Source organism: Pan troglodytes, chromosome 13 (assembly GCF_028858775.2).
Source record: "Pan troglodytes isolate AG18354 chromosome 13, NHGRI_mPanTro3-v2.0_pri, whole genome shotgun sequence".
Classification (NCBI taxonomy): domain Eukaryota; kingdom Metazoa; phylum Chordata; class Mammalia; order Primates; family Hominidae; genus Pan; species Pan troglodytes.
The window spans coordinates 42,920,766-42,941,477 of record NC_072411.2 but is presented as its reverse complement, the minus strand read 5'-3'; the positions used below and the strand labels follow the sequence as shown (position 1 = coordinate 42,941,477).

At 33.7% G+C, this 20,712-nt stretch overlaps 1 protein-coding gene across 1 annotated transcript in view; it reads left to right on the top strand.

Moving 5' to 3' along the window:
- The window catches only part of LRP1B (LDL receptor related protein 1B), a 1,946,873-nt gene that overhangs the window by 1,290,231 nt on the left and 635,930 nt on the right, over positions 1-20,712 (top strand). Inside the window, exons 27-28 of the mRNA XM_063790432.1 lie at positions 4,568-4,765; positions 6,886-7,090. Coding sequence (XP_063646502.1) covers positions 4,568-4,765; positions 6,886-7,090 — 403 coding nt within the window. The remainder of the gene's footprint in view (positions 1-4,567; positions 4,766-6,885; positions 7,091-20,712) is intronic.

Below are 20,712 nucleotides of genomic sequence, written 5' to 3'. Positions count from 1 at the left end.
AGCTATGTCAAGATTAAAACAAACTAGAAAATTCTTCATTTATTTTATCTCCAAATACTTTTTTACAAGGTTTCATTTAATTAAAATAAAAACATTGTAAGATGGGATTTTAAAATTCTATCTTCATGATTTCCCACTGGTTTATGAAATAACACATTGGACTATTCATTACAACTTTATTTTCTCAAAGGGGAAATAATAATCTAATAAGTCAACATAGATCTTTAGAGGCACTTGAAGGAGATATCTAGATTAAGAGTTCAAATAGAAAATCATTTGAAAATTTACATTTTGATTTTTGATCTTTGGTAAACTAGTTTATTTTGTTTGTTTATTTTATTTCAGTCAAGCATAATTCAGTAAATATTTATCAAACAAATGTTTTCTCAACATAAAATGACTATAAAGAATACAAGAACGTGAAAAGATTGTGAGCAGTTTTAATAAGATAGTCAATGTAAAGGTCATTGTTCAAAGAAAACGTGCTTTTAATTACTTTTCATTTTATAAACTCAAACATGTTTGGAAATAGTGGGAATAATGTATTCAACAGCCAATATTTTTAAATATTTAGAATATGTCATTCACAATTTAAATGATTTTCTGAAAGTAATAAAACATTAGATAACTTTGAAGCCCTCTGTGTATGCATTTCTCCATCTCCAGAGACAGCCCCTTTTGAGAGCCTGGTGTATCTGTTCTATCCTTACAGTTTGTGTTTTTAAGCAACATTTAACACTGTGCTTTTATATGTACACAAGTTATATACATTATGTACCCATCTGGAACTAGGTTTTTTTTTTTAACTAATAAATATGATTTTGAGATTTAACTGCTCTATAACGTTCTACTCTATTAAAAGATTACAGTTTGTCATTCCTCTGTTTGTGGCCTTTAAGGTTCTTTCTAGGAGTTTGCTATATCAAACTATGTTGTAGTAAATGGCCTTATGATGTCTACATATGAAAATGTACACAAGTTGAACTACATATTCAAGTGTACGCGCATCGTCATTTACACGTGTTCAAGTCTATTATAGCCAAATATGTCTCCAAAATAGTTGTAGAAATACAAACTACCATTGACTCTTTATGAAAGTGCCTCATTCTCCAAATCATTGCTAACACTAGCTACCACCGTCATGGGTCAAATTGCTTCTCCTCCACTTACTAGCTTTGTGACTTTGGCATGGTGGTTATATAATTTCTCTGTACCTCTGTTTCTTCCTGTGTAAAATGGGGGTGACAATATCACCCACCTCATAAGGCTTTGTGAGGACCGCGTAAATTGGAATTTATAAATGTTTAAGAATGGCTGGGCCGGGTGGCTTATGTCTGTAATCCCAGCACTTTAGGAGGCCAAGGCAGGTGAATCACTTGAGGCCAGGAGTTCAAGACCATCCTGGCCAACATGGAGAAACCCTGTCTCTACTAAAAATACAAAAATTAACTGGGTATGGTAGCACATGCCTGTAATCACAGCTATTCAGGTGGCTGAGGCATGAGAATTTCTTAAGGCTGGGAGGCAGAGGTTTCAATGAGTCAAGATCATGCCACTGTACTCCAGCCTGGGCAACAAAGTGAGACTCTGTCTCAAAAAGAAAAGTTTAAGAATAATTACAGTATATAGGAAGCACTCCATGTGTGATGTTTTGATAATTCTTGGACTTCCAATTATGCCCCATAAAATGGGTGTGGTCTTGCTGTTTTAATTGGTGTAAACTTTTCTTAATATTCTCAATTACTATGTGACTTCACTATGGACTAGTAACAAAGTCTGTGTACTGGCAGCAGTCTATGTAGATAACTTGAGTACCACTTTGTTAAATTACTTTTAGTCTTGTAGGTTTTACTTTTTTTCACGTTAGATCGGAAGGTATAATTTTACTATTAAATCAATGTTTGTAATGCTTATATATCATTTCAAATTTTTTTTTTTTTTTTTTGAGACAGACTCACTTTATTGTGCAGGCTGGAGTGCAGTGGCATGATCTAGGCTCACTGCAATCTCTGCCTCCCAGGTTCAAGTGATTCTCCTGCCTCAGCCTCCTGAGTAGCTGGGATTACAGGCACATGCCACCATGTCTGGATAATTTTGTATTTTTAGTAGAGACGGGGTTTCACCATGTTGGCCAGGCTGGTCTCGAACTCCTGACCTCATGTGATCCACGAGCCTTGGCTTCCCAAAGTGCTGGGATTACAGGCACGGGCCACCGCACCTGTCCTTCTATTTCTTTTTAAGTCAATTTTGCTAACACGTTTCTCTAAGAATTGACTTACTTTACATATTTTCAAGTGTATTATTAAAATGCATATCTTACTCATCTGTTTATTTTCTATATTTTCTATTTTTACTCTTCCTGTTGTTAATTTATATATGTATGTATATTTATATGTATAAGTATATATATATATAAAATCAAGTCTGCCATAGGTCATCTATCTATATTTTGTTATTCTTTTAAACAAATGGCTTTGGGTTTGCTAGTAATATCTTTTGTTGTATTTTATCAATTTCTGTAGTTATATTTGTTATTATTTTCAAATTTGAGTTAATTCATTTTTATTTTCTGAATTCTTTGAGTTGAAATATTATTCCATTAATTTTTCTAATAATAATTTCTCTATTCAACTAACTCAAATGCACAGAAAAGAAACAGAACTAAATTATTGGCATTCTTTGTTTTCTTTATGTAGATAGAAAATTTTTCAGATCTGAGGAGGGTTATAGGAATGACTCTAAATGAGTAAAAAGTTAATGATACATGGAACCTGGACTGTTAACAGTGAGCTAAAGGTAGTATTTGTACAGTTCTATGCCCTTTACAAGTTTTTACAGTCATTACCACATTTTTTAAATAACAGATGTATTGAGATATAATTTACATACCATAAGATTCACTCTTTTAAAGTGCACAATTCAGTTTAACTATTACAACTATTTAATTTTGAACACTTTAATCACCCCAAAACAAACCCCATGCCCATTTGCAATCACTTCCTGTTAATACCTACCCTCGGCCCTAGAAACCACTGATCTATTTTCTACCACTAAAGATTTGCCTATTCTGGACATTTCATATAAATGTAATCATGCAATATGTGTTTTATGACTACCTTCTTTCACTTGGCGTAATGTTTTCATTTGTTTTAGCATACACCAGTAATTCTTTTCTTTGTATTGGTGAATAATATATCTGTCATGTGGGTAGACAGCATTTTTTTATTCATCAGTTGATGGGCATATGAATTGTATCCACTTTTTGTTATTATGAATAATGCTGCCATGAATATGCACCAGTTTTTGTGTGGACATGCATTTTTAATCATCTGGGGTGTTCAACTAGAACTGGAATTTTTGCTGCTCTTACATTTAAGTCTATAATACAGTTTGAGTTCGTTTTTGTCTATGGTATGAAATAAGTTTGAATATGAGTGGAGGAAAAATCATCTTTCCAAGAAATAATGCTCTGGGAGAACTAGATTTTCACATGCAATTGAATGATATCTGAACCTATCTCATACCATATGCAAAAATTAATTCAAATTGTATCAAAGACCTAACATAAGAGCTAATCCAAAATTAGGTAATTTTTCTTTTAAACAACTGTGCATCCAACACAAACATTTTCTTTATTTTAAAAATGCTAAATCCTGGATATTAAATTTTAAGAGTATTTGTTTTATTGGGAGCTATTTGGAACTATTCTGTACATGTTTTTGATATATTGTTTCAGTTAGCTCTTGTCACAATAATGTCATACAGCAAAAACAATACTGTGCAATAAATAACTGCAATATCTAAGTGATCACAACAATATACATCAGTATGTCTCACAGTAATTAGTTTAGGGTTGATACATTTTTGAAATAACATAATTTTAGTAACTTTCAGATACTGAAACATTCTTTTAGGCACAAAAAATAATACTAAAAGTAACTTTAATCTCAAATCCGTTTTCAAAGCTTCTTTCCTTTCTCCCTACCCAGGCCTGTTTCAGGCTAAAAAACACCAAGTGAGGAATGGTATAGTTATGATTTTTTTGGACTCTGCAGGAAGCCGCCATCTTATCTCTTAATGGAAGCACTCCCTAACTATAAGTCCAACAACTTCTTCACAGATCTCTTTTTCTTTGTCGTTGGATAGTTCTCCTCTATGGATCTGTTAGTATGGGATGGTTAGTTAAGAGTGTAGCAAAGTTAGTTTTAGCCAAATCTTAGCAATTTCTATGGTGACTTTTCTGAGCTTTAAGTTGTCAGCTGAAATTCTAAAAAGAACCAGAAAATCCTCCATTTTGTCTTTGCGTGGCAATAATTCTGCTATTCTTTAATCAGTATCAGGTATATGTAAATCCAAGGAATAAAAACTCCCTAATACCTATTCTAATGAATACACATAAACCTAAGTTTTGCAAGTTTCTGTTAAATTTTGGATTAAAAGAAATTGCTGTTTTAAGACAGAGAATTATGTAATAAATTATACTTTTAAATAATATATTTTGATCCCAAGCGTTTCATTACCAGAGTTTACATTTTCATAAGCCTATTAAAAATAAATTTAATTTCAGATCCTTTTGAAGCATTCATCATCTTTTCTATTCGTCATGAGATCAGAAGGATTGATCTTCACAAAAGAGACTATAGTCTACTTGTTCCTGGATTGAGAAACACAATAGCACTTGATTTTCACTTCAATCAAAGTTTACTTTATTGGACAGATGTTGTAGAAGACAGAATATACCGGGGAAAGCTTTCTGAAAGTGGAGGTACATATATTATAATTTTTCTTAATGTTTAGATTACTTTTTTAAGTGAAAATTCAAAGAACACGTTATAACTAGAAGAAATTTTGATTATTCTTTGACCTTTGGTCCTTTATCCCCTCCCTCATATATGTAAAATCAGGGATGTTGAGCATCTGTGTGAGCACCTGTTGGGGGCAGGAAGTGGTGACACTCGTGCTGTTCACACCATTTGCCACTGTGGACTTTTCCATGGACTGATGGCAAAGAAATGCATTTACAAGAAAAAAAAAAAAAAGACTGGTTGTTACATACCATTAGTCACATTTTTAGGAGTTACAATAACTTGTTTTTTTTTTTTTTTAATTTTGCTACCATCTTTCAACATAATTCAAAAAAATGAAGAAAGTATTACAGAGATGACTAATATGAGCTAAATATTTTTGCCATAATTTGACTTATCTCTTTTGGCTAAACTAACCCTTTCTTAAGTAGAAAGTCTTTGATATAAATAGCCGGGTGTGGTGGCTCACACCTATAATCCCAGCACATTGGGAGGCCGAGGCAGGCAGATCACGTGAGGTCAGGAGATCCAGACCAGCCTGGCCCATATGATGAAACCCCATCTCTACTATAAATACAAAAAATAGCTGGACGTGGTGGTGCATGCCTGTATTCCCAACTGCTCGGGAGGCTGAGGTAGGAGAATTGCGTGAACCTGGGAGGCGGAGGTTGCAGTGAGCCTAGATCATGTCATTGTACTCCAGCCTAGGCAACAGAATGACACTTTATCTCAAAAAAAAAAAAAAAAAAAAGGAAGTCGTTGACATAAATATGTATTTCTTTTGAAATGTTGCACCCATGTACCATTCCAAGGACAAGGTATCTCTGTCAAATTGTTCATTCCATTGTAAATCACCTTTGCAATTTTGAAAAATGGTCATATTTAAGCACATAATATAATTATGATATGTAAACTTATATCCTATGTCATATACTGATTTAAAATGATGGATTTAGATTCATAGGATTAATTGGTTAGCTACTTCATAAAACACATTGTTAATATGTCTAACAAAAAGCACTGCTGTGGTAGCAATGTTACAAACTACAATGATTTATCGTATCAGAAAAGGTATTTAAAAATGAAAGTTTTGGCTGGCCAGTACAGTGGCTCATGCTTGTAACCCCAGCACTTTGGGAGGCTGAGACAGACAGATGCTTAAGCCCATGAGTTTGAGACCAGCCTGGACAACATGGCAAAACCCCATCTCTACTAAAAATACGAAGAATTAGCTGGGTGTGGTTGTGTGCACCTGTAGTCCTTGCTACTCAGGAGGCTGAAGTAGGAGAATCATCTGAGCCCTGGAAGTTGAGGCTGCAATGAGCCGTGATCACACCACTGCATTCCAGCCTGGGCAACAGAAGTGAGACCCTGTCTCAAAAAATAGAAAAAAAGATTTTTTTTTTAATTGTGAAAGAAATTCAATAGTGGATAAATAAGAATATTGGTAGGCATCACCGAAATGCTTATTTTTATTCAGACCTTTTTCTCTTATTTACATTTTTGTTACATCTTGCAAGTCTTAGGGTCCCAGGTGGGGAAGAGGGTCATCTGGGGTTTATCTTTGTTAAGGTTAAATATAGTAGTAGCTATTATCTGTTATCCTTCTAAAAAGAGAAAAAGAGTGAGTGCTGATTAGCCAGAATGCATCTTAGCTCTGGTGGGCTTTTTCTTTTGATGTTATTCTACTCTTGAAGATCAACATTTGAGTTAAGTTGCACTGATTTTAACCAGAATATCATTATTGTTTCCAAAATCCTTTGCTCTGTATAAAAAAGTCAGGAACAAGAAATAACTTTTTTTTGCAACCTCAACGTTGTTATTAGCCTCAGAGCTGCTTAAAAACTTTATTCCACTGATACTAAAAGGATTTACTAGATTAAAGATTTCTGGCAAGGAAGATCGGTAATGCTAAATTTGAGTCTACTTGGTTTTACCTGTGCTAGGTAGCACTTTTGCAATCTCTCAAAGTTGAAATCACATTGAAATAATTGGTACTGCTGATCACAGGTAGGCCTTTTCCTTTGTGCTTAACACAATCCTTGAATGGGTGCACCTGTTGGTTTTCCTTCTTTTGTAGGTGTCAGTGCCATTGAAGTGGTTGTGGAGCATGGCCTGGCTACTCCAGAAGGCCTGACAGTCGACTGGATAGCAGGAAACATATACTGGATAGACAGCAATCTGGACCAAATCGAAGTGGCCAAACTAGATGGCTCCCTAAGAACTACACTAATAGCAGGAGCCATGGAACACCCCAGGGCCATCGCTTTGGACCCAAGATATGGGTAAAGAAGTTTGCCTTTTATAGATTGAGTTTGGCATAAAAAATAGTCTGTCAATTTAACATTGAATTTAATTATCTCATCAATTATGAGTCAAAGTGGTTATTTTGTGCCCATGTATGTGTGTGTGTGTGGGGGGGGTGGTGGGGGTAGGTATGTGAGTTGTACGTACAGCAACTAGTTTATTACCACAAGTTTGGTGATAGGATTGCTTACATAGGTACTTTTAGAGGCTCAAAATGTCTTTTTTTTTTTTTTTTTTCTAAATGTGGGCATTAGGCCCTATTGGAAGCTATTGCAACTCTTTTTCAAAACAGTAATTTAATGAATTTCTCTTTGCCCTGCCAAAGAGATGTTGTAATTGTTTCTAATGGTTGCAAACTACAGGGCCAGTCTTTGTTCTAAATAGTCACAGATGTTAACTGCTTCACCCTTTATTTATTTTTTATGTTCTTGGAGTCAGTTTAAAAGAAAATTTAAATAAGCTTGAAGGAGTCCAGTAGTGAGATATGGCCTATTAGGAGGTTTGAAAGACAAAGCATATGATTCTGGAAAACAAGGTTCAATGTTGAGTAACTTAGGTTACTGCCCTCTTCCCTTTTGTGTTCCGTTGTGAAGGAGCAGAAGAGAGGCACTGGATTTCCAGCCAGAACATATGGGTTCCCGTTCCTGCCCAGTCACTTATACTCTGGGTGTATCAAGTGTATCTTTTTCCCTTAGATTTCAGGTTTCTATTCTATGAATTGGGGATAATAACATCTTCCTCCTTCAGTTGTTTTTAAGGAGATGATATACATGGGAGATAATATGCAACTGATAGGTGAGAATGCTTTGTTATTCCTGTCGATTTTGACCTTTGTAATTGTTTTGTAAATCAAAGGTCATTGTCAAGCCTAAAGGCTAGCAGAAAGGAATTCTTTAGAAGGTTTGTACCTTTAGGTAATATCAAGTCCAGGGAGCACCAATGAGTGCTTCAATGAGAGAGGAGCTCCAATGAGCAGGGAGTGAGCCAAAAGGGAGTTCAACGAGATAAAGAAGAGAGAAAAGCCAGGCGATGTCTAAGTCGGCCTCCTGGCCACACCTTCTGACTTTTACTCTTGTCTATGCCTAAGACTCAGAAGTCAATAGATTGGGAAGTATGTTTGTGTCTCTTTTCCTCAATTTTGACTCAGAAATGAAAGGGGCAGAAACCATTTATCTAGAGCAAGGATTCCAAATTGGCCACCCTCATTTATGTGTTTGCTTTATTTTCCCCAGTGTTTTAAATTTACTTGAATTAGTTGTCAAAATTTAAAATATTGAGAGATTTTACATAAGACCCTGGATTTCTGCCTTCTTTTGTAAAATAGGGAGATTTGGTAACAATGAGCTGAGTAGTAGCTGTTTCTCTTAGCCTGGAAGTATATTCTCTAGTTTATGTAGTCTACATTTTACCTATTTCACCCATTACTTCCTGTACTAACAACTGATCAGGAAAAAGCCTGCTATGTTTAATAAGACATGCCTTTATTTTTCAATATTTTATTCCTGAGGTACAAGTAGATTGCTGATACTGACCCTACACTTCCCACAAAGTTGCTAGCTCATTATCAGCTAGGGCCTTATCTCCAGTACCAACAACTACTGATGTGAGGGTTTCACCTATCAGACCTAAGTTGTGTCAGCATGGGAAACTTTCTGAATAAAAGAAAAGTAATATTTTGGAAAAGATTGTAGTCCTAGCATGTATACCAACATGAGAAGAAAAATGTGAATAATCCCAAAATTATAAATGACACAGGAAACAAAAAACAAGGTGTATGAAAGTTTAAAAATGGTCTCTCCAAACAAGATAGATTTTGCAGTTGATGCTTCATTTTCCACTGATATTGTATTGACAATGCTAGGATCAACTTATTTATCTCAGTTTTGTAAATATCCAACCTGAGAGTAAAGAAAGAAAACAGAAACACAAAGGACATACAACCTACACATATTATTTAAGTGAAAATACCAAATACGATTTCAGTGTGAAATATCCTCGAAGAGTTGAAAGTTAATACAGAAAGCTAGACTGAAAGTAGGGGAAAGTTAAAAATGCTTCTGGGGGAGTTGATACCTTCCATCACTAATTGCTGCTATGAAACAGTGAGGCTAATTAAGATAATTACATTGATAATAAAATAATACTTTTTTTTAAAATAGGGTAACAAAATAATGCTTATACAATCATTTCTAGAATAAATGACCAGAGTTTGGATAACAGTACTAATTCATTAAACTCTAAGTGTTAACTGGAAGGTTGACAGATTTTTTGTCATGATTTGATAGGCTTTTATTGTTAAAAGTTATTTTATAGAGGTTAATGTGATTAAGATATAAAGTTTATGCAGTATATAAACATCATAAAGCACATTTTAAAATGTACATTTTTAGATTTAATAATGTAATGTGAATATTAAAATATTTTCAAGTTTATTGGCTATTTTGATAAAAAGTTCTGAGGTTAGTTTAATATATTGGACCTTTCACAAGGTAGGCTTAAAACAGCAACAATAAGCAGACACACACACACACACACACTTACAGCAAAGCCAAGCCAAGCACAAGAAAAGCAACATTGAAATATAATTTTATTTAAACTCAGCTAACTATCTTAGTGCTATGTACAATATAAACATAAATTTTCCCCAATTTCTCAAACTATTAATAAAATATATAAGGAAGCTGAGAATCAGCATTGATATGAGCTTCAAAGTAATTTAAACTTCTTTTGAAATTTTTAATTTTAGATAAAATTCACTAATTATTGAGAAATATGATTTATATAAATACTGTTATATTTTCTACTAAATCTTAAGCTTTTTGGTGGCAAGGGAAGTTGTTTTCAGTCTGTAAAATCCTTCTAAGCCTCTTTGAATATATACTTGTGCTAAGTAAATGTTAAACAAATGAATGCATGCATAGAAATGGAATTTGTTTATATGTAACTTACAGGAACTCAAGGATATATTTAAAATGGGAAGTATACAGTAAAGGACAGACAGCTAATGGGAAAACTATGAACTTTGTTTACAATAACAAATGAAAAGAAAGGTTTGCAACTAGCCACTTTTCTCCCTTAACACAGCTGAGAAAACAAACAGGCCCTAACACTAGCCCCACAAAACACATTTACTTCATGTGAGGTTTCCACAGCAATCAAGGTCTTTGTGACCTTTTTTTTACAGATGCCAATGTGAAGCGTTTTTAATTGACGACTTTGCTTCCCCAGCATAAAATCCACCAACATTCACTTTGGGTTATAAAACATATCTGTCATCATGCCATATTCCTTCAGTATTCTGGATTTTGACCTGATCTCCCAGGTGACAAACTATTCCAAGATGGTAAATTGAGAGTCTTAGGGAGGAGCTATTTTTCTTTCATTCCATTTTAAGGTAATACACTTATTGCTAAGGTGACCTGAAAGAGACCATGAATCCCGCTTTAAACATTAAGCTTATTATTAGAGAGTAACAAGCACCAGGGTGTGCAGGATCTACAAGGTACTCACTTCAGTTCTTGAACTTTCATTGCCTTTATTTTTACGCTACTGCATAGCATCTTCCTGCTCTATTGCTAAAGCTAGTATTTAGTTTTCCTTTGTCATAATAACTGAACTAAAAATTCAGCTTTTAATTAAAACTGAATTTAGTTAAACTAAATTTCTAACTGCCATAAAAATTTCGTTGGTGAAAGTAGAAATAGTAATTGTGAAGATTAGTGAGACATCTAAATAATATTTTAATCCTATCTAGGAATATTCTTAAACGGAACTGATAAAGGTTTTGTTGGTTTTAGAAGAACTGAATATTATAGATAAGTAACCTCTTTTTTTTTTTTTAACCAGGATCATTTATTTTTACCTTCTGCTGCTTGATCTGATAGATGATAACGGCCTTTTTATGCCTATAATGCTACAAGTTGTTCATGTCTTTTGACCCAGTTTAATCCGGACACTTACTAATCCATGAATGGAGGAACTGCAGCATCTGTAGGCTGTAGTTTCTTTTTTTAAAAGTTATTGTGACTGAACATTTCCATACATCCTATAAGGAGAGACATTAAGTCTTTGTATACTTGAGGATATAATGCAATCATTGAAATGCTAATGCATTTTAACCATCTAAAGAGAAAGTAATAGGGAAAAAATGATTCTGTTAAAATAGCACATTATCAAGTATATGAAGGAGTACCTAGAATTTTATGAAACGATGATCATTGAAATCAGCTCTTAAGATTGTTTTGAACTATGTTATGGCAAGGTTAAGAACACCTTTAGGGTGACTAATTCTATAACATGTTATTTATAAAAAGTGTTGGAATTTCTCACTTAAATCGACAAAATTTTAGTCTCACAGTGATCACTATAGAAGTATACTAACACTGCTAGGTTTAATGAAGAAATGAAGGGATCACTTATTTTAGTGAATCAAAGTGTCCCAAGCCATATTTTTCCCCCACTAGAAAAACGTTTCAGAGTTCACAGTGCCTATTTCTAGTAAATATAAATATAGAGAATACAGAATTACAGTGTCACTGATAGATAGTTGGATTCTCCACAACTATTCAAAGTATAACTGGATAGAAAGTTACAAGGTAGACACCAATTTCCCAATTGTTATACAGGCAAAAGACGATGCATCAGAAGTCTTTGTGTTATCATTGCAGAGTGGGAAGTACAGCCTTATCTACATCTATTGGTGGCTTATCCACAAATACTCAGAGACTGCCTATAACTTCCAAATTCATAGTTTGTTTTCAGGGATTATTTTTTCTTTTCTTTTTTTTTTTTTTTTTTTTTTGGAAACAGAGTTTTGCTCCGTCACCCAGGCTGCAGTACAGTGGCATGATCTCAGCTCACTGCAAACTCTGCCTCCCGGGTTCAAGCGATTCTGTAGTTGGGATTACAGATGCGTGCCACCACGCCCAGCCAATGTTTCTATTTTTAGTAGAGACAGGGTTTCACCATGTTGGCCAGGCTGGTCTCAAACCCCTGACCTCGCATGATCCATCTGCCTTAGCCTCCCAAAATGCTAGGATTACAAGCATGAGCCACCACACCTGGCCTCTTATTTTTTTAAGCTTGCAAATCTCTCTACTGGCCAGTTTTGTGGAGATAACACTACAAATTAGATTGATGCTATCTTTGTGTTCTTTCTATTTAAATATTTTTGTTTTTAATGCTAAGTTTAAAAGCAGCTGACAAATAACAACCTGTTGTCTATGAAAGATCTGTGCACTCAAAATTAAATTGAAGTAAGATTTAATTTATTTCATATTCATTATTTTTAAGAATGGCATTTTACTATTTAAATAGCCTATCAGCTTTATATTAACCTTTGTTCCATTTTCTATTTAACTGGCAACATATTGTATTATTTTGTGATTAATTTTGTTTATAAATAATTTCATGCTGATATTTTCAGATAATTAATATTTTTTATACAAAACAATCTTATCTTTAAACATAAATATTTTTGGAAAATAGGCCCCAATATTGAAATTTTATAAATGTCCTCTGGTACATTTTTAAAAATTTGTACCTATTTGAGTTATTTACACTTTTAAACTTTTATTACAGAAATATTAAAGTACACAAACTAGTAGGGATTGTGTAATAAACTCTCTTGTACCCATTATCTAGCTTAAACAATTATCAGTACATTGTCCTGTGGTATATGAATGTTCATTTTTATCCTTTCCCAATGGTCTTATTCACATATTTCATTATCGAACAATAAACAATTTGGATATTGTTTTTCTGAATATGCTTCCACAACCATAGCTGTGAAAGCCTTGAAACTAAAATTAAAGCCATATACATAGAACTAAAGCTGTCTGTGAACCCCATAAACCTGAGACAGGTCTCAGTTAATCTAGAAAGTTTATTTGGCCAAGGTCGAGGATATGTGCCCATGACACAGCCTCAGGAGGTCCTGATGACATGTGCCAAAGGTGGTCGGAACACAGTTTGATTTTATACATTTGAGTGAGACATGAGACATCAATCCACATATGTAAGATGAACATTGGTTCAGTCCGGAAAGGTGGGACAACTCAAAGCAAAGGTGGGAAGATGTGAAATGGAGTGAGGGGGCCTCCAGGTCAAGGTAGATAAGACACAAATGGTTGCCTGCTTCTGAGTTTCTGATTAGCCTCTGTAAAGAAGGCAAATGCATTGATCTCAGTGAGCAGAGGGGTGACTTTGAATTGATGGGAGGCAGGTTGGCCCTAAGCAGTTCCCAGTTTGAATTTTCCCTTTAGCTTAGTGATTTGGGGGCCGCAAGATTTATTTTTCTTTCACATTTCCCCCCTTTTCTTTTTAAAATCTTTCAGAGAAAGCATTTTAGAAGAACATGAGTCTCTGGTTTCAGGTTTTATCTGATCTCTTATGGCTATGATGTTTTATTCCTAGGTGGCTAAGTCTTGATTTATTAGGAAAGCTCATTTTTAGCAGGTTGTGAAGTCTCATGTCCTGTGACAAGAAAATAGGGGGAAGAAGGGAGAGAAACAACAATAAACAAAAGAACAATCCTGGAAAATCAGTATAGGCCACATTACTCTGAAGTCCATGCATCAGTAGGCAGGTTCGAAAGTCGTTTATATATATGGCTTTAAATAGGTTGCTGTTATATTCTTCTGAAGTTTAAGTTGTCTATCTTCAGTTCAGAGGGCTTTACAAAAGCACTGCTTAGTTTTTGATGACTCCAAATTAGAAAAAAATGGAGAAAAAAGAAGAAAAAGGAAAAAAAATGAAAGCATTATTTTGCCCACTTGTAGCCAAGAAAAAATAGAACTTGGTCCAAATGGTAGAAAACAATAAAAAAAGAAAAACATTAGGCAAGATTAGAATCTAACAACAGGTGTACTATAGTTTTTGAAACATAATTATTCTTTCTCCAGTTTCCCATTTTCACTAAAGACAAATCCTCGTAGGACTGATTTGGTTTATTATACTTGGCCTGATTATCTGTATACAGTGCAGCAAGAAAAAAAATATTTTTCACATAGGCTTTTAAATTGGCTTTGATGGAATTTTGTTCCATAGAAGGAATCTCAGATAAGACTGTCTTAAAGTTGAGCCCAGCCATGGATTTGTACTATCAAATACCTATGAGTTGGGTGGATTCCTTTTCTCTTGAGGTTCCAAGATAAACTTGGAGCTCCTGGGCCTGTTATAAAAATGATGTTCTTTACTTAACCCAGGTCAGGAACCCTGTACAGGGATGGTATAGACAAGGTATGAGGCCAGTTTTTGCAAGGGGCTTTTATTGACTTCATAAGTCAAGTCTGATTCCTTAGAGGAAAGCACACCACTCCAGTCAAAGGCTTGGTAAAATAACCAGTTTCTCCAATTGTGTCCTATTACAAATGAAAACAAATTTTTATTGCACTTATGCAAATAACTGTATTGCCATAAGCTAACAATACTCACAGTTTCAAAATTCTGTAGAAATCAGGTAGAGAGAAACAAACATGCTCCAAACTGTGTTCATAGGAGTATATACCAAGTTGTTAAAAGCTGTCAATAGCTCAAAGCAAAGTTTCTCTGACTCTGAAAAGAAAAAAAGGATTAGCAATATTTCAAGCAAAAAGTCAAAAGGATTACTTCAATCTTCTATTAGTTCAGTCCATGCAGTTAATTTCTGTTCTGCTTGATAGTCATAAACATTTCAGCTCTCCATGAGTTCTGAAAGTTTTTCCTCTATTCTGATATTGCAACCTCCAAAGTTATCAGAAAACTGGATTCAAGAGCATCTGTTAGAGTTTTATAGCTGAGTATAAAACCACCTTCTAAAGAGAACCAAAACAAAATAACTGTCCGTGGAAGACAAAAATTTTAGGGCAGTCATAGTCAAAGACACCATTGACAAGGAAATTTGTTACCTCTGTGGCACACAATAATTTAATATAACAATTATAATGATTACTGATAATGTACACAAAGTCATATTAGAATTATAGGAGTTTCCCATAATTTTTGAACAGATATCAATAACATATACAAATACAGCCCAAAGAAAACTGAACACCATTTCACAATTGACAATGCTTCCTGTATGATTTTTATAACAAATAAGCCAAATTATGTCATTTTTGGACTTTAGGGAAACTAACACCTTAAAGGATTAATTAGGTCAGAAAAGACATAATTTCTAATTTGATTTTTAAAAGTGTCAAATACCAAAACACATATTAAAACACTTGATAATTGCAGGTCTTTGAAAATTAGTCATTCATTTGACCAAAGTGATAACTCAAGGATTTCAAAAAAGAGGTGAAAGCCTTCATTATTTGATAGAGGAGACTTAATTTTAAAAACAATAAGCCCAAATAAAAGGAGGAAGCCAATTAAATTTGTTTTTCAAAATCTTATAAGAAATGTATAAAATTTTAATCTTGACCATAAGATATAACTTCCATAAGCCTTTTATAACCTTGATTAAGCAGTCAACTAATGCTTCAAGAAAACCCTGTTAATCTGACACAAGGGCCCATATACTGGTCTTGCATTAGTATGCCTTTGACTTTAATGATTGATTTATAGAGAAACTGGACTTACTTTATCTCTCAAAATCTGCCTTTACAATATCACAGGCCCACCTCTTCTGTGATAGTTCCTGGGCTTTGAGGAGTTGAATAGTTTTAATTTCTGGCCCTGGGTTTCAGGAATGCAGTTTATTTTTATTGTCATCTTCTACCAGGACTAAATATGAGGCTTTAATTGCTGTCAGCATTTAAGATTTAGCAGGACTTGGTGTCCTTTTTTTTTTTTTTATTGAGATGGAGTTTTGCTTTTGTTGCACAGGGTGTAGGGCAATGGCACAATCTCAGCTCACTGCAACTTCTGCTCCTGGGTTCAAGCAATTCTCCCACCTCAGCCTCCTGAGTAGCTGGGATTACAGGTGCCTGCCACCACGCCCAGCTAAATTTTTTTATTTTTAGTAGAGATGAGATTTCACCATGTTGGTCAGGCTGGCCTTGAACTCCTGACCTCAGTTGATCCATCCACCTTAGCCTCCCAAAGTGCTGGGATTACGGGCATGAGCCACCACACCCAGCCTGTTGTCCTTTGTAGATCCAGGAGTTCAAGCCCTGTAATTTAATATCACAAGTACTTTAAAAGCACATACAGAAAGATAAACGGATGTAGTAACCTTAATTTAAAAAAAAAAAAGAAAAATTAATCTTAGTTTTTTTCCTAAGCAAACCAAAACTTAATGACATAGGAGTTGTTTTGATAAACCATAAAAATCTGTTAGACTGGTTACCAAAGGCAAAAGAAAAGACCTTCTGCACTGTACAGAATATTATTTTGGAAGAAAACATTTCCTTTAGACCTTTAAGAAAACATTGTTACCATCAGGCCACAACAAACAAAAGTTAATGAAAAAAACTTATATGAGCTGAAAATGAGTTGAAGGAGAGCATTACTATCTTGCTCCCTTTAAAAGGGGAGAGAAAATCGAAAACAGTGAGATGCAATACATTTGAACTTTGTGTTAAAAAAAAAAAAATCTGTTACGATTTACTAAGAATAAATCAATCCCTTAAGAAAATGTCATTGTTCTAACCAATTATTTATTGTGTGTGTTTAAATATCAAGCCCCAATCTATAGAAAGACCATTATAGTTTCTCTTTAATTATAGACAGCTTGATCATATAAAAGTTGTTTTTTTAAAAATAAATTCTTATTTTGACTTACACAGATCATTCATTTCATGCTTGGACTTTCTGGTTTGTTCTGAACATCTGTGTTTCTTAAACAACCAGTCATTTTGTTCTAGGACTAAATCTACTATACAAGACTCTTTCTCATATAAAAATTATTTCTCTTTAAGCTTTCTTACCAGAAAAAAAACCTCCTTATTTTTATAACTTTCTTTCCATTTCTCTTATTTCCCCATTCCTTTTATCTTTTTTATACATAACCTTTAAATAAGCTTTGAATTAGACAAAAATTTTTCACCTGTTTAAAAAGGACATACTTTTTTGAAAGAATGTTTTCCTACCAATATACTTTTATTGAAAAATACCTAAATAATGAAATACATATTATTTAATATAACTTTAGGATCTAAATTATGATGAGTTTGTTTACAAGTATTTATCCATTACATTTACCTAATTATTTTATTTTAATCATTTACCTGCATTATTTATAAAAACTGTGCTAGTCATCATTTAAAATTATGGAAATACCATTGCAAAATTATAAGTGAGACAGTGAAAGATATCTGAACTAACTGACTCCATCTTGTTTCTAACCTCCAAGCTGTCCTTGTTCATTTCTGGGTGTAGACCAAACTAACTTTGTATTTGTATTACTTAGTTTATAGTTTATAGTTTATAGTTTAGCTTTGAAACAAAGACAATTACATTCCCTTCCCAAAACAAACCTTACTGCCTGTGGACTAGACTGACTAAAGCCGCAAGATTAGAAGTTATGGTAATCTTACTAAATTTAAGATGTAGCTGTTTTTATTAAAATAATATTAATGTCTTATTTATTAAAGATCATGCAAGCAAAGATCATTCTGTCTTGGGCTGGGTTTATAGTTTTGTAACCCCTATGGCAAATTTTGACACCTTATAATATTCGGCAGGGATAAGTAAGAAATTGCTTGATTAATAAATGCAAACAAAAATGTATTCTGGCAATTCTTAACACATTTCTAAAGTCTTAACTACTTTACCAAAAATTTTAAAGCTAGCTTATTTATTAAAGATTTTACTTGTTATGTAAACTGGAAAAAATATTTGACTAGTCTTTTTTTCCTGATAAAGTATTTGATTCAAGTACTTTTATTTTCTTAAACCAATTAATTAGAGCTCTTGTATATATTTTTAATAGTGAAACATTGTGTTTCACTACTAAACATAAATACATAAACATATTACACTTGCTGATAGAAATATATCTTATAGATTCATAAAGACCTTTTTTTTTTTCTTGTCTTAGACTTTCAGATTCTTGATAACTTGTTTCACAACCCTAGGCAGTTGTCAGCTAAATAGCCTTAATTTTTCATATTAAAGGAAACAACTAAGGTGAAAATCAAATAGCAAAATTTACATCATAAGGTACAGAGAGAAAAAGTCTGGTGGTGCTAGAGGGAGATTAAAGATGGATGCCAAATCAAACATAAAATTAAATCTATCATATGGTTATATAAGGAGACCACATTTATTTAGATAGAGACTATCTATCTTTAACTGGATCTTTGAACTCTGGGTAGAGACCACACTGAATCCTGGGTCTCCAAAAGGGGAAAATTATTAAGAGGTTAAACCATGTGATGTGCTTACAGTTCATTACAAAAATAAATAAATAAAGACATTTCTAAGTGTCTAATCTACACTATTCCTTACAAAACCAAGAGTAGCCTCTGTTGCAATAGCTACTTTAGTAAAAAAAAAAAAAAAAAAAAAAAAAATCAGGTGACACAATACAAAAGCAAGCAGCTTAAGAGCTGAGATGAACTTGTCTGTTCACACTCTTGAGATTCTTTAAGGAAAAACAGACGGTTTTCCCCGAAAGGGAGCCTGGTGCCTTCTCTGTTTTCTTTAAGGAACTCCAGGCTATTATAAACCATTTTAGGCCCCTCATGCAGCAGAGGGTGAAAGAGAAGAGAAAGACAGCAGAAGTAAATAAAGAAAACAGAATTCAGTAAACTGAGAATAAAAAAACTTTTGCTCAAAAAAAAAAAAAAAGACAAGGTCCTAGGAGAGAGAAAAAAAAAAAAAACATGAAGGACTTTTAAATACAAACACACACACACACACACAAATAGACACACATACACACACACACATACAAACACACACACATCTTGGATGTTAGCTTTCAATTAAGCTGGCTTCTAACCATTGAGCTCCTTAAAAAATCTTTTACAATGTCATTACCATATTTCAGCTACGATAAATTGCTGCTATTTCAGAAGTACCAAGTATCAAACAAGAAAATGCTTGATATAGGAACCAAACCTAGGCTGTCATGGTGGAAAAAAAAGAAGGCAGAACCTTAGCTATCAAACTGCAGCATGGGGTGACAGCCATTGCTCTTTCAGTTTGGCCTGGCTGGCAAAATGTTGGCTTTGTTATGTAAATAAAGCCCCTATAGTAGTCAAAATCAAAAATCTCCAAAATTTATTTTCCTTTCACATCTCCATGAAACTGAAATTATTTTAAAAAATAACTAATAGAAACCAGTTGTTTGAAAGAAATTCTATGAGCTGAATCTACTCCTATGATCTCTTGCCCTGAATCATATTCTCATGGCTTTGATTCACGTTTGCTTCATAAAACTAATCTACTTTCACATAGACACTGTTGTAGCATTTAAACATAGATATTAGTATTTTCTCTATCCCTTTTTCTCTCCCTTTCTCTGTTTCCTTAACAGTTAGCAAGACTGTGAAAATTTTCCTTTAAAAGATATTTATTCTCTATCAATATGTGTGTGAGCATGCATGTACAAACACGAATCTTTTCTCTGTGCTAATCATTCTGTGTGCTAAATTGTTTACATCCATTATCTCACCTAATGTTCCCAACAAATGTGTACTATAATAGTTTTTATTTTCAGATGAGAAAATGGGGTTTGAGATTAAGTATGCAGAAGTAATTGAGAAATTCCAACTTTGATCCAAGTCTGTTTTACACAAAAGCACACACACTACCACTATTTAATATTGACACAGTTATCTAATAACACTTACCAAATGTCAGTGTTTTAATTTATATAGGAAGTTCCACTCTCATCTTTCTTCCCTTTTTGCCATACTCTTTTAGCATATGTAATTACTATGTTTATAAATATAATGTTTTGAACTGTCCTCTAATCATTTCATATTTGTAATTTCTGTTTTCTGTAACAGACTATATTCTTTTCAAAAATAGAAGTCATGGTGAATATATCATTTCACATTTCCTTAAACAGACATAAATTTTTTTTAAAAGGAAGATGGATTGATTGAATTTTAAATTTTGTTGTAAAGGATTGTTTCATTTTACAAGGTAATTTAGCAAATTGCTATTTTCAAGGATTATACATAATAATAGAAGTCAAAAATAATAAAACTATATATAATTAAATGAAGAGAAAATTGATTTTTTTACCATTTCGTAATTTCACCATTTATCAACAAAATATTGTCAGACGTGATAGAAAAATGTACTGCAACATTACTTTCTCTTTTTGATTGCTACTGTAAGAGCAAAGGGAATTTTTCACTCCCTCTCTGAAGGTTCAAGTGTCCTGAAATAAACTGGCAACAAATTAGCAGAAGAAAAGGCATACAGGATTATTAACGTGCAAGTGTACATGGGAGCCATATAAAATAAAGAATCAGAGGGCCAGATGGTTGAGTCTTATATACCCTCTTCACATGGGAGAGGGAAATGGGGAATGTAAGGCATTTTGAGGAGTGGTAAATAATTTTCAGGGGAACTGAATGAGCTCAAACAATAGACAATGTCCTGGGCCAATGTTCCTCTGACCTCTGAGTGGGGTGGCTATAATTTCCAGAAAGGTGAAGGGCAGAACCTCACAGTCATTGTCTTATGCAAATAAAGCCTCTCAGAAAATCTCTCAGAG